This window comes from Chaetodon trifascialis, chromosome 20 (genome assembly GCF_039877785.1).
Source record: "Chaetodon trifascialis isolate fChaTrf1 chromosome 20, fChaTrf1.hap1, whole genome shotgun sequence".
Lineage (NCBI taxonomy): Eukaryota > Metazoa > Chordata > Actinopteri > Chaetodontiformes > Chaetodontidae > Chaetodon > Chaetodon trifascialis.
Window position 1 is genome coordinate 20,823,326 of NC_092075.1, and position 15,752 is coordinate 20,839,077.

The 15,752-nt window shown below is 39.6% G+C and overlaps 1 protein-coding gene across 1 annotated transcript in view; it reads left to right on the forward strand.

The window, feature by feature from the left end:
- Positions 1-4,688: 4,688 nt before the first annotated feature.
- Positions 4,689-15,752, forward strand: part of LOC139348689 (LIM/homeobox protein LMX-1.2-like) — a 56,739-nt gene continuing 45,675 nt past the window's right edge. Inside the window, exons 1-2 of the mRNA XM_070988968.1 lie at positions 4,689-5,044; positions 6,768-6,954. Coding sequence (XP_070845069.1) covers positions 4,978-5,044; positions 6,768-6,954 — 254 coding nt within the window. The 5' untranslated portion in view covers positions 4,689-4,977. The remainder of the gene's footprint in view (positions 5,045-6,767; positions 6,955-15,752) is intronic.

Below are 15,752 nucleotides of genomic sequence, written 5' to 3' on the forward strand. Positions count from 1 at the left end.
AACACAGATAATACACTCAAGTGAATTCACATCACAACTACATAAACATCTGAAAAAAGCATCATATATCATTCTGCTCTACAATATTGCCAAATGGTGCCACAATTCATTCTTTAATGAGCAGTCATTTAGCTGGAGAATTGCAGATGTCTCAGTCTCAAAAAACCCACACACAAAAGCAGTGAAGTTCACAAATGACAGTTTGTCAATGCAGGTCAGCAGTCCGCAAAGAAATGAAACAGCATGTTTAGACGAACTCGCAAATCTTTTAAATACATGCTGTTGTGGTTTTGTACTACATTTATTTAAAACAATAAATATTTGTGTGCATGAGAAATACATTAGTGAACCTTATTTTTTAATATGTGGTTTGTTTTACATTCATATACAGCGATAACTGTTTTTGTATGCAAAAATATTTCCATGGAAAGAATCCTGAAAAACATTTGTGAATCCTTCTTTGTTCATTCATAAATATTGAGACTGATCTGACTCCATAGGTTTCCTCTCTTTCTTCAGGGTTTAGACAGTGGAGGTCATCAGCCCAGTTTATGTTCATCCATTCATCCATCCATTTTCTATACCGACTATCCCTTTCAGGGTTGCGGGGGGCTGGAGCCTATCCCAGCTGTCAACGGGCGAGAGGCGGGGTACCCTGAACCGGTCGCCAGTCCAGTTTATGTTCACTTCACTCAAAATTCTGCAGCAGTGCCGACATTCAGTGCCAGTACTGAATGTTGGCTTCTTTTTGGACATGTCACTTTCACTGAAATGTGATATTTCACTTACCTTAACCAAATGCTTTAGTTGCCAAACCCTAACTCTTCCTGAACCATAGTTTATTTGTATTAACTACAGTCTTTCTCATTACATAGTTGCCACCCACAGATGTTGTAGAAACAAGAATCTTAAAGGGACAGTTTGGATTTGTTGAAGTGGGTTTATGCACGGTACTTATCCACAGTCAGTGTATTACCTACAGTAGTCAGTAGTCAGAGAAGAGTCATTGCTGCTGCTGTCATAAACACTCTTTTTTATTTTCTTGTATTTGTTGTCTCTGACCCTGTGGTGTAACGTAGTGTGAGGCGCTCATGTGTAACAATACAGAATAGAATAACCTGTGTGATGGTGAAGTTCTGGAAATATTCTAAATATAGTGTACACTTAAACTGCTATTGATAATTTTCGGTGGGCCTTTTTATCAGTGGGTAAAATACATGTTTTCTGCTGACCCTGTCCACAGCAGTACACTGCTTTGCTTCCATCCCTGTACCACCCTCTGCTTCTCCAAACTGGGGCCACGTTGACTGCCTTGTAAAAGTAGGTAATACACTGATTACTACCCAACCTAAAAAAACCCTGAACTATCCCTTTAGCCTGTTTTTTTTTTTTTTTTTAGCCTTTAAAACATTCTGTGTAATTTTGTGTAAAACAGTTTGTATTCACCGGTCTGCTGATAGAGTTCTCCAGTTGGGGTGTACCTATTGTATGTGAAAGCTCCAGAAAAATCTAGTAAGTGTGTCTTACGATTTTTTTCTTTTTTTCCTCAGATGTATTTTTCCATTTAGTTTGGAGAAATTGCCATTTGTCCATCTTTTGCACACAGCCACCCAGAGTGCTTCGTGTCGGATCCACCACAACTTCTTTAAAACTGCTACCGAATTTTCCACAACCTTTCCAAAGACGCAGATACATCACACAGACAACATTATAAAAACGTGTTTACAAGGACATCAGCTGCTGATGACTTCCCGAGAAACAGTTTTACAGCTCTCTTTGACAAAGGCTGCCTGTTAAAATCAGAGAAATGATGGGAGTCAATGTGTGGGCCATGTGTCATCAAAGAGTCTTCACTGTACTTTGACACTCTTATCCTTGTGTATACATGTGTTGCATTATATTTACAGGCAGTGAGTGGCATCTGATGGTTAGGGAGATCAAACCTCCTCTTGTTTTTGCATCTGTTTTATACAACCACTGCTGGCAAATTAGCAGAATGAGCTGTTAGGGAGTGTGTTAATTAGGCTTCAAAACAAGCATGGCACCATGGTCTGATTAACCCACCACAGGCCCTGGGGCAAGGTTGAGCTGTGGGCTCCAAGTGACTTCCAGATAAACATTTAGTTGCTTTGTCACAATATAATTTACAACAAGTTGCATCAATCAAATCATTCATTCTGAAATAGTCTTTTTTAAAAGCAAAACAAAACAAAATAAAAAACATTCAAAACCATGGTGCACGTAATGTCTGTGAGTGCAGACGAAACCAGAGCTGAAAGCAGAACCAATATTGGCTTTATGCTCATATATTTGAATGGATGAGCAGAGCCAGCCTGGAAAATCACCTCACAGCCCTTCTGATGTCACTTTACCTTACTGTTCATTTGAAAAGTGTTAGGACATGTGTTTTCCCTACAATCTTATTTGCACATAGCCAACAAAGGAATACAAATGTTAATTGCTAATGCTGAGTTATAAGTATAATATAAATAAGAAATAGTGACTTTATGTACAGTAATTCCAGTTTCATTTTTGTATGTATTTCTAGCTTTACTATGTTTTTTATTTGTTTCTCCGCTCTGCATTCTGACCTCCAGCCTTCTACTTGTGAGCTTCAGCTTTTGACCACAGGGCGTCAGGATTGGCCACTGGAGATGGACCATATCTGCTTAAAAAAGAATTGGCTTGATTTTACATCTGAACACACACACCCTGTTCAAAATAGCTAAATTTGATGAAAATGATTTTAATACATACCTTCTTTTCAAATATATGAAGAATATTAATATAGTATGTGTCTTTATTTGAATTCTTTTGCTGAAAAAATAACTTTGGATATTTTTCAGCATACCTGAATTAATTAATAGTATTAATAACTGATTGATTTTAAATGAACGTGTTAATTAACATATTATTACATCCCCTTACACACATATTTAATTACTTTTTACAGGTTTCCATGATGCAATATTACTAACATCAAGGACGACATTAATGTTTTGTCCTGGTCAGGTCAGATCCAGTCCGTTTGACTGTGCTTTTCTGTATAAATGCCATGGCACTGCCTGATCATCCCCTGACCAAACAACACTCATCAATGAAAACATTTCTCAAGACCTTTTTTCTCTCAAAAATAAACTGAAATTCTAATTCACTGCTTCAAGGATGTGCAAGGATGTTTTTTTGTGTATGTCACCATTTTCTATTTTCACATAAAAATCTATAAAACAAACAAACAAACAAACAAACAAACAAACGAAAACAAAACACAGAGACAACACAGGCCTTCATTTTGTCATTTTGACATGTACTTTTTCCCATCTATCTCAGAAAGTTTGACAAATTGCTCCTTTGTCTCAACAGCAGGCCTTTTTCCTTTCAGGCTATTATTTCTTACCATTTTTCTTGCAGAAATGCCAGTAAGGCAGCATAAACAGCGGGGTGACTTCATGTGTTCTGGAGCAGAAATGTTCCGATCAGCCTCACTGACCAGAGGACAGCTCTGTCGCAGACTGTCACTCCTCCTCAGATGAAGCTGACTGTCGCGCATCTTTCAGTATTTAATTTCCGTTAATAAAAGCCTCCTCCCGCTCCTCATACATCATGGGGATTTTTATCTGCAGCTAACTGAGAGTGCAGGCCGAACAAAGCGCGGACAGCTGATGAGTATTGCGCTTTATTGCTCTGCTCACAGCTGATGTCAGGCCTGCAGCGGAGGACTGATCAGCACGATTTCAAACGGCCGGATATCGTCTCCGTTTCATCTCAGTCCGCTTCAAATGCTGTGATGTTATCTGTGGCTAATAACCAGCAGTGGAGCCCTGACAGTATTGGTCATTCTGTGAAGTCAACATCAGACTGCATTCATCTACCAGTGAGCTCATACTGACAAACGGAGCTTAAATTGTAATAATAATAATAATAATAATAATAATAATAATAATAATAATAATAATAATAATAATAATAATAATATAGGGAATTAGTAAGGAAGCAAAATATTTCCATGTGACATCATGGTGCAGCATATAATATTCTAAATAATTGATGAGAGAAGTTCCCCTCAATGAAACGTTTCCAGGCCCAGACACAGGTTATATTGAGATACACAGAATGGACAGGGCCCTGAGCAGACTGTCCCCCAGCAAAACCCTCACCTCCCTTAAAACTGTCTGGATATGCTGAAGAATGTCTCCAGTTTCTCGCTAATTAAATAGAATTTCCATATTTAAAAAAACATCACTTAAATGTTAAATCAATTCTAATTCACAACATCAAAGTCTAAACACTTTCAGGAATAGACTGATGCAGAAATGATTAATCCTGCATTTTTAATGTCCTAAAAGCAGTCAAACTGAAAGGCGTTGGGTCTAAAATATTGGAATTAGCTTGTAAAATATCAACTATGTGTAGATCTTTAATTATAATGTCGCCCAGGTTGCCAAAACTCCCCAAAATGGCCAGAAAAATGCCAGAAGGCATGAGCACAGTACCACAGCGTATGGAAAGACTAAAAGCAGCTTCTTCTCTGCGTGGAAATGGATGTTACCTGTCTGAAATCCACCCAGGGTCACTCCACGCGGCTCAAGCGTGTGTGTGGATATTTTCCAGGATTTCAAACAGTCCAGCATTCAGCAGCTACGTGGACTCACTGTGTCTGCTGGTGAAGGCGGATCCATGCGGACCGCAGCTCGGCGGAGGGCTGGGAGGACAGGCTCCAGCTCAGGATGGCACACAGGGTTCAGGACTGCTGGACCCTCTTCACGCCCCGCCTCTGGATCTACACCAGCTGATGCTTTTCTCCTCTGCCTCTTTCGTGGACGCTGAAACTTGTGGAGGTCTCAGCTGTGCGGATTGTACTCATTTTGCTGATTTTGAGCCTCTGCTGTGAGCTGCAGGGATTCAGGGGTGAGGAGGCGCACTCGGGCCGGATCCACGGTGCGTGCGGAGCGGCGCGTTTCTGCCGCGCGCTTAAAGATGCTGAACGACATTCAGGTCGAGGACCGTCTGCGGACCACTGCGAGCCCCCTGGATGGTCTGATCGGTGAGTCAAGGTGGTCTTCTCTTTTGTGCTGCAGAGCGGGGGAAACACTGAACAGAACCGGACAGTTTCAGGTTTGGGAGTTTGAGTTCAAAGCGCCAGTTTTTTTTTTTTTTTCTTTTCCGGCTCTTGTGTTATTAATTCTTATTTTCATTCATTCTTCTTTCCGCCCGTCATTGCTGTAACCGAGTTCAGAAATCGTGTTTTAATTAAAGCTATTTAAGTTGTAATTACTACGGATATTATATTACTATGAATATTTTTTATGTTGATTTTTTGCAATTATGTTTTTTTAATGGAGGCCACAGTTCCAGTGAAAAACTGCTTTTGAGGAAATAGTTTTGTTACACATAATTTCTACTGAAACGTCATGAATCGGATGACATATCGGCCAAATTAAGGTCTGAACAAAAGCCTTTCTATTGTCATATCAGTCTTAGTTAAAGCAATATTTATATGTTTAATTATTGAGCCACTTCTTCAGGCTGATTGAGCAGCTTCCTCCTCCTTTTTCTGCTTGAACTGTTTGCTCTCTATTTTTTATATTTATTTGTTAAATTTCAGACTTTTTAAGTTGTTTAAATACAGGCATGGCTACTTCCAACTAAATTCGGTTTTTACATCCATTTGGATTTAATACTTTAAACTACATGACGCATTGTTTATTGTTAACTCTGTGGCTATTACAAAATACAAGCAGAGGACTTTCCTGCTAGTCTTCTTATATATCAATAAATGCTTAGATCCATATGAAAATATAGTGTATAACTGACGTTTGATGTCACCATGGTGACTGATTATAGGCTACAGGACACTTGTATTAAGACAGCCAGAGGGAGTGATGATGCTGGCCATGACATAAAGGCTACACAGGAGCATGATAGCAGTATGCTTTTCACTATATTCTAAAGGGGAACAAGAAAAGTGCAACCAGCTCCAGTGTTGTTGGTTTTATTGACTCATTCATATGACACATTCAAGGGAACATTCAGTACAATTAAACAAGAAAACACAAAAAGAAATCCTCCACTGGGCCTTCATACAAGCCTTTTCCCTACATGAAACACCACCAGCATAAAATTAATTTGTTTGACCAAAAACAAAAGTAAATATGAAATATTTAGCCATGGTTTAGGTTTCATTTGTTCAGGTTTGGAGATCTGTCTGAAATTTCTGCCTCAATTTGTCAAGCTAAGGCTTCAGCATTAAAATGTCATTTTGTCACCTGGTAGAAACTCTTTCCAGAAATAGTCCTGCGTTACTCTGGATAATCCACAGACCTCAGTGTGAACACTTCATAGGCACTGTTTACTGCAGAAATCCTTGTCTCAGGAACTCACATCAATTCAATCAAAACTATATAAAATGCATGGCTGGATACCACTTCGGCAACAGAGATTTTTTTTTATTAACATTTCTATATTTTTGAAGAACCCTATAGCATGTAGAATAGATAGCTGTTCAGCCTAAAACAGTGTTTGACTTCAGACCATACAGACACACAATGCACTTGAATAGGACCAGTGACTAATTCTGTCAGTCACTGAAGTCATTGCTTCAGTGTGAAGGTTTCTGGTGACCAATGTGTGCAGTAATGAGTCACTCTGTCTACTGAATTACAGCCTTTTGTTCACCTCCTCCTCTGTGCTTTTATATGAACTACACTGCCACAGCTCCTGATGCAGTAGGCCGACGTTTGACGGTTCTTTCGTCTCCTCTCTGTCAGGCACTGCCTCCCCCCAGCAGGCCGTGTGTGAGGGCTGCACACAGATCATCTCAGACCGCTTCCTGATGCGGGTCAACGACGCTTCCTGGCACGAGGAGTGCCTGCAGTGTGCCGCGTGCCACCAGCCGCTCACCGCCACCTGCTACACCAGGAACACGAAACTCTACTGCAAGGCTGACTACCAGCAGTAAGACACTGTTTTCCTTCATTACACCTGGCGTTCTGGCTCAGCTGGGCCTTCATGGTGGAATATGTTTGGCGTTGGTGGTGGGAGGAGATTTTTAGCAGCAAGTGTTTAAAAAAATATATCAGCTTATGTTTGAGCTGTGTGCTGTAGGCTAGTCTGTGTTAAGTTGTTAATTCATTTAAAGACAAAACAATTTTAGAATCCTTTTTTTTTTCAAAAGCAGAAACAAGATACAGGCTTGATATGCAAAGAAAATCACTATATATTACTCAAATTAGGATTTTAGGATTAACACGCTAAATAAATCAATGAATTTGGCATTTTGTTGTTTACTGCCACAATGGTCTGATCTGTTTAAGGACTACAGGAATATAAGGCCATCATGGCTATTTTTCTGTAGCTCTACCCTCCTTTTGACCCCACACTGCCTGTGATTTTAATGAAAATACACATATTTTAATGATATATATTGAAAATGAGTTTCATTTTGTTATTTGTTAAATATGATAAAATTGCCTCAATAGGCTACGGAAATGTAATGATCTAACCATTTAATTTAGCAGTTAATAGGTTGCCCAAATAATAACAATAATTTGACATGAAAACTTTCAGTTGTCAGTTTATCAAAAGGCTTGTTAAAAATGTCAAAACACGCTAATTTTATGAAAACACAAGTAGCTGCTAAGCACTGCGTTCTCAGTATAGCAACAATAACATTATTGACACGCAATAATTTTGAGCTACAAGGGAGCGAAAAATGCCACAGAAGAAGAATAATAAAGTGTGAGCAAGACAGCAATTACAGCTACACTAACTGGAAATGTTTTTAGAGAGTAGCTTGATGTATTTGATGTGGTTATGGTTAACAGCCCTGTGTGATGTGAGCAGTGTTGTTGGAGGGGGTACCCTGCAGCTGGGTGGTCTTGCCTGTTGCAGTGAGGTTTTTTCCAGACAGCCTGGGCAGCATGCTGACAGCGGGCCGTCTGACTGTCAGATCATCTCTCTGCTGGGTTTCTCTGTGAGCCTGTCTTCTTTTCTTAAAGAGCCTTTGTCCAGCCCTGGAGCTTAAAGCGCTCACTGATATGTGTCACTGCTGCCTGCTGGAAGTCTGCTGACCTACAATGGGCAACAAGCATCTCCCATACATTACACTACAAAGACATCCTGGCGTAAGCTTTCAGCAAAAGCAGTGAAATCCACAGCACAGGCCATGCATAGACGGGCCTCATTACCTGCGGCACAGATTCTTCAACTTTTTCATCGTGACGATTCTTATTTCAGTTTGTTTTTTCATACCATCTGAACACGAAACAGAAAATAGAGCATAAAACATGAACTAGAACATAAATTAATCAGATTGACTAAAATACAATTAAACAAGCAAATTAGGAGAGCAAACGGCCTAAAAAACACAGGAAGGCACAGAGAATGAATAACTGAACACCTTGCCTTCTCAGTCAGGTCATTTCAGAGTTGAGGGGCCCTGCTTGCTAAGGCCTAGTCTCATCTGGTTTTTAGTCTAGACCTGGGAATGACGAACAAAGACCTAAAGGATCCCAGGCTACACTCAGGTTCAAATAGCAGGCCAGAAATAAAGTCAGGAGCAAATCCCATATGGGTCTTAAAGGTGATCATTAAAATGTTAAAATCGACTGAAACAGGCACCCGATGATGCCACACTGAACCAGCTGGAGTTTAGCTCAATGGCATTGACTTTGACAGGAATATAATAAGTCCCTAAAATCTAAATGGACTGAAATAAAAGCATGTTTGCGTGTTTTTTTCCCCAAATGTTGAAATAGTGCAGGAAGCAAGATTTCACAGGCTGATCAACATTACCTCAAAATCTCATAGTAGTGGTGTTAAAGATAGATTTACATAAATATCTACTTTTTTCTTATAGACATTGCAAACCAAAGCAAGCAAACTATAAAAATAATCCTGTAATCCACATTTTTCAAAGTCATAGCTGTGTTTCAGCTCTTGATCAGAGACTCAGTGTATGGTTTGAGGAAGGAATAACCTCAGGGTTTTTTTTTTTTTTTCTGGAATTTAAAGTTTAGAGATAAAATATTCATGATAACATTGCTGTACTGGATATTTGACATATAAAACTATAAAAAAAAATGCTGTCAATAAGGATCATTCTGAAGGAGAAACTCAACAAACAGCTAAAACACTGCCTTCTCAATGTCTGATGTTGACTTATCTTACACACAATCTGTAGCTTAGAAATGTTCAAGATGCTCTTTTTCTACTCTATGCCATGAATTCTATTTTGTGCTCACATTATCCACAGCTCCTTGATCTTATTTGCTTGATCTTATTTTTCCTATCTGTCTTGATCAAATTAAAAATCCATTAAAAAATTTGCTTTTACCCCCTTTTGAATTCAAATTGAAAATATTCCAGGATTATTTGAATGAAAAGATAAAAGAGACTCCATAATTTGATTAAAACAAAATAGATGTATTATTATTTACATTATATTAATTATTCTTCTGTGATCGTGATGTGGCATTGTTCAGCTTTGATCATACATTATCACCCCTGATAGCAAACTGGCAAACAAATCTCTTTCACTGTATTTGGAGAACTTGTGGACAGGACACACAGACTCAGCTGGTGAAGCAAATGGCAGTGAAAGCATGGAGGATAATGCTGTGCAGTTTAAACAGTCCCTGTATAAGTATACTGATATGAGAAGAATAGCAAAATTAGTTATTATAACAAAATATGACAGAGTTCAAATACAGTCACAATGACTGGGGTCTAAGCACAGTGCCAGCAATCACATGCAGGTTTCTTATTTAATTGACTAGAAGCACTTGAAAACACACCGCATGCATGAATTACCACACTGTTGGCAGGGAAGACTTGGCCGCCTGGGGATTCAAGCCCTGGATGTTTGTATCCTCACAGAAGGTGACTTACTGCTACATCAGTGGAGAGCATGGTTTGCACACACCTTCTCACATCTTGAGGCAATGATATCTCGTGTCAAACTGGGGTATTTTGGTCTATTTCTGAAACTTAAGCTGTCAAAAGGTTGGAGATAAAATTCTGAAAAAAAAAAAAAAAATCAAATATCATTGTACTGCTTTCAGGTGTACTGTCAAATCCTTTGGTGAAGTTTGTTCAAATGTTTGGTGAAATAGAAAATGTGCATATTGTGCTAATTACAGTAAGACGCTGAATGTCACTGTTGACTCATTGTTTGACCGTTGGAAATGTGATATCTAGCATCCAAAGAATGTCTGTGAATTCTGGTAGTACTTGAATGAAGACTTGTGGAGATATAGATGTGAAACTATTGTCACACATCAATGGATGTGCTGAAAAGATTCCAGCTCTGTGGGACATGCAGTGAAGTTTAATTGATTCTTGGAAGTTTAAACTGCAGTGTAGACAAAAAAAAATCTGTTTACACTCCCCTATTAACCAATCATGACCAAAATTTATGCAAATAATTGAACATTACATTACTTTTTTACATTTGTGACGCCCCCTTGTGGCAGAATATCCCAGGAATGTGCAGTGAAGCGCGGATGTAGCATCTGAACATGAGCACGAGTTTAGTTACAGTAGCCTAAGTGAATTTTCAGCCTGAACGAATGTTTGTATTGACCTTAAAGACAGGTTTACCAAAGTATAGTTTCCAAACCACGTGGAATATCAAAAATCTGAAAAAGAATTTTTTTCCATATTAGTCCAGATATGCTACATCACTGATTTCAATATCAATTGCTCTGAAAAACAGTTTTGGCATATTTCTTTCACGGCTCATATGTATAGATTGGGAGACTGGCGATTCAAAAGTCATAGGCCAAGATGCAAAGTTCATTCTTGTACCACCATCATCTGGCCCATCTATATAATTCTGTCTGCCTGAGTCGTGGATGACATTTCCAATGTATTTGCTGAGTACAAGAAGAGAACGGTAGCTGTTCCTTTTCCTTAGACCCAGGGCAGATGAAGAGGGAGGAGGAAGAGTAATCCTAACAGATACAGTGAGGTTCCTATAGCTTTGCTGCTTAGACCCCTCAGCATATAACACTACACTTCCCATAAGTCCAGTTCAGCTTGATTCCTCCTGTAAACCTCATTCATAAGCATAGTGTGAACAATATATATCCTTTATTTAACCAGGTAAAAGCCTCATTGAGATTTAACAATGGTAACTTTGAATTTCAAAACAAGTTCTGTTATCTTCTTTTTCAAACAAAAGGTTTGAAAGGCATATACAGGCAACATCATGATCACATGCAGACCCACATTACAGGAGGTTATGTAAATTACACAATGTAGTCGTTGTCTGTATGGGGAGTATTTCAGGCATTTTAAGCAAATACTGCTAGTTAGTGAATATAAAACACAATGTCAATAGCTAACTGCAGCCACAAAAAGCAACATGCAAGGATAAATGTGATCATGTGTGATGTGTAAGTTTTTAACCTTTGTCTTTGTCTTCTGGGAAATGCAGCTCACATTATTTTAGTACTAATACTGATGCAGTTTGATAATCAGTTTCCAACCCAGAACAAATGCGTTTCTTGTCCAACAGATGTGGAACTCTGTTCGGTTGAAAGCGATGTTAAAACAGGTGGTGGAACTGCTAAAGCATGTCTGCTCAGTCTCAGTGTTCCACATTAACTGTCCTGATGCCTTTTTCTCTTCCCTGTGAGCACTCTTTGACTTTGTCTTTGTTGGGAGGTTTTTGTCTTTATTGCCTCTAATTTGAATCTTATTTTTTTGCTCCTTGCCCTTCAGTGTAGCACCTCCATTATTCATTTTGAAACCAGGAGGTATATGGGATATGTCATTGTAAAACTGAGCAGGTTTATTTTATTAGAAACCAGAGGGCCTGGTGTATTCAGCATAAATCAAAGCTGAGACCCCTGCAGGTGAGGATCCAGGAGTAAATCCTGGACCTAGACACAGCAGGCTGTCCAGGACTCTAAATACACTCCATCCCCCTGAGAGCAGGGGGCACAGAAAAGAGGAGGGGTGGGGGCTGAACAAAGTCAACTCAAAGAAACAACACAGGAACCAGCAGGAGCTCCTTAAAAGCCTGTTCTGTTTGGATACCATAGCTGACCAACGGCTGAGCTCAGCACTAAAAAAAGAAGCCTTCATGAAAACTTTGCAGATTGGGTTTCATCACCTCTGTAGACTCTTGCCCTGGCAGCCACAGGTTGTCCTCCTCCCACAGTCTCCAGCATCAGCTAACTACAGTGATTTATGTCAGTGGTCCTCTGACCCCACCTTGACTTCAAACAGAGGCAACATGAAACAGTGGGTGGACGTGGTGTTCAGGGAGCTGTGGAGGGAGCGTTTTCAGCTCAGAGTATCAGGATACAGCTATCTGAGGGAGGCTTTTCAGGACCCATTTTCAAATGGATGCAAATAGATTTTAGGCTCATCATTATGTTTTGAATGTGTTGTGTGGGGCAAACATACTGTATCTATGTCACTTTCTATTGAAATCATCGACGAGTAAATGATACATAGGGGACACAAGGATGCAATAATATGTATAGAATATGTAGATTTATTCTGACTGACATTCATTCTTCTCATCTGTATAGGCTGCCAACAAAATGCACAAAATACCTTAGAACCACACCTGTGAAAAAAAGACAAATTTAAGTATAAAGTGAGTCTAAATAAAAGCTGTGCTGAGCAGCAGGAGATTTTCTCAGACCATCTTGCAATGGGATCACACTGCCCATCAACATGGTGATGTTCCTGCCCATGAGTACTCAGTACTTCTGGCTCAGATCACAGCCATCTTCAAACTCAGCCCTCATTTTGATTTTATCTACACACCTGTTACGTTTTACGACTGCATCTTGCACTGTTGTGATGTGATCGTGTTGACAAAATCTGAAGAAATCTGACATATAAACACCTGGCAAAGTACTCAAAACCACTTCTGTGGTAGTTCCTGCTACAATAGGTATCTTCAGGATGACAGAGAGAGAGAGAGAGAGAGAGAGAGAGAGAGAGAGAGAGAGAGAGAGAGCTGAAAGCAACACGGGGCATGCTGCCGTTGCTGGTAACAAGTCAGAATATATATATAAAAACAAGGTGTGTAATGGGAGGGGGCCGGAATGAATGGTAAGATGAATGAAGTGCCTGTGAAAAAAATAGAAGGCCATCCACAAAAACCTGAACAGCTCTTCTGGCTGCATGCACTTTGGAGAGACGGTCCTTAAGCTTAGCTCCTCAGTTTCCTGTCTGCTGTCAAGTTTCAGACTATGATGTAAAAATAGCAGCTGTGGAACATCTGGCACCTTTATCTAACACTGCACAACTGATCTGGTGAAAACTACTGAAACATTATTGAACTAAATGTCTGAATACTGACCTGTTTTTAAGCCAAAAACCTGTTTGTTTACATTGTGGCACATTTATGTACAGACAACAACCAGCTGGACTACTCTGGTACTGAGAAAAGATTCTGAGTTTGTAACTTATAAGGAGCTTGGTTTTTGTTTAATTTCTGAAAGAATGTATCCACACTGAAGACACCACCGTAAAGAGCGAAATCCACAAACTGTGACAAGGTGCCAGTCATGGCTGTGTGTATCCATTTGACTTGACTTATTAACTCTGAGAAGAGGTGGCGCGCTATTTGTCATGAATTGTTGGGGGTGGGGGGGTGGGGGGTCTGTTCAGAGTGCACTGTCTGTTACATTCTTAAAAGATATATGTGCACATCTGGGTTTTTGTATCAGAGCTGTGGGCAAAATTGGCAGTTGAAATTGTTGAGTATTACATTTATTTGAAGCTTTTAGCTTCTGCTTTCAGAAATATAGTAAAAAGTAAAGCATAAGGAAGTGTTTGCAGCTTAGCTGCTTTTTTGAAGAACTGTCTGTTACCTTCCAGTTTGTACACAGAGCACATTTTATTGCTCCTGCAGGAGACACGGATATATACTGATAACACTCTCATTTTACCTACAGTCAGCTTCCTGTTTTATTACACACGGTTAGATGTTAGCGTGGTTTAGGAAGTGATCTATGTTTCTTCCCACTGACCTCAGAACAGCTTGGCATTCCTCCACCACACTGGGACACACTCTAAAAGTTGACAGAGCCACAAATCATTAAGGGGCTGCAGGCAGTCTCCGATGAATGCTGGGTAATGATGAATCTGCCTCTGAACATTCATGCCATCCCATCAATTATGGGTTAATGCCACAGCATAGCTGTTTGAACTGATCCCAGGTCCACCGCCACTGCTAAGTGAAAAACAGTGATATATGACTATCATTACTACAGTGTTGTTTTCTTTGTAGTCAACACGGCAGATAGTTCAAATGATCAGGTGTAGCTTCAGAGGGTTTATTTTATTTTATTTGAGATTTAGAGAGAGATGGCGTGTCAGTGAATTGTTGTGCAATCAGTGGACATGAACTGACTGGTACATGATCAATGACTGTAAATGATTTACAAGTGATTTACAAATGCCTTCCTGTGAGAGTATGACCAGCTGTATGTGATGACAAAAGGAGGAAAAGTAATGTTGAAACTTTATTCAAAAATTCCAAATGATATGGGTTCACCATATCCATAGACAATGATGTTTCCAAGATGGATTACACAGATCTTCTCACTGAGTTCAATGACAGGGAGGCAAGCTCATGCCAACATGACAGCTGACTGGCATGAACACTTTTAAAATGTAATCTGGGGGCATTACTGTTCCTCCAAATGTGTTCTCTCTTGGATAGATAGATAGATAGATAGATAGATAGATAGATAGATAGATAGATAGATAGATAGATAGATAGATAGATAGATAGATAGATAGATAGATAGATAGATAGATAGATAGATAGAAGTACTGTTGCTAGTAGTCTTATGAGAAAAAATACCTACTGACATGACATGTATTGTATTGCACTTGAGAATACTATTTTGCTTGAGAAATACTTGCTTTATGTATTTGCACAATATATACAGTTTATAAAAATACTGTTGTTAATATGAATAATAAATAATGATATTGCATATTTGAGAAAACTATACAACAACTTAGAAATTGCACCAGATGAAATGGATAATGTGAGCATGTATTTGCAGTGATAACTGTAGTGCAAAACAAAGTGGGTATGATGTAGACTTGAGAAAGACAGCATCAACGCAGTGCAACATAACATGATGCTGGAGTTAAAAAGTCTAACAGCTGCAGGAATGAAGAACTGGGATGTTCTTTCGTACAGACTGGATGCAGCAGTCTGTTACTGAAGGAGTTACTTAAGGCCCCCACCGTCTCATGCAGGAGGTGGGATGGGTTCTCCATGATTGATGTCAGCTTGGCTTACATCCTCCTCTCACCCACCTCCTGGATGGTGTCCAGAGGGCAGTCCAGGAGATCTCTCCTGACCAGTTTGTGAAGTCTTTTTCTATTCCTCTCAGAGCTTCCACAGCCCCAGCAGACCACTGTATAGAAAACTGCAGATGCCACCACAGAGTCATAAAATGTTTTAACAGTGTCCTACATACTCCAGAGGACCTCAGTCTACTGAGCAGATGGAGATGACTTTGGCCCCTCCTGTACAGGACATTTGTGTTGTTAGAACAGTCCAGTTTGTTGTTGAAGTAAACACCTTGTCATTTGTAATCCCCCACGGTCTCAGTGTCCAAGCCCTGGATGTTCACCGGTGTAGTCTGTGGTACATTCCTTCGGAAATCAATTACCATCTCCTTCATCTTGCTGGCGTTTATGTGCGGGTGGTTCAGTCCATACCGGTTGATGAAGTTGGTAACAGCCTCCCTGCGTCCCAATTC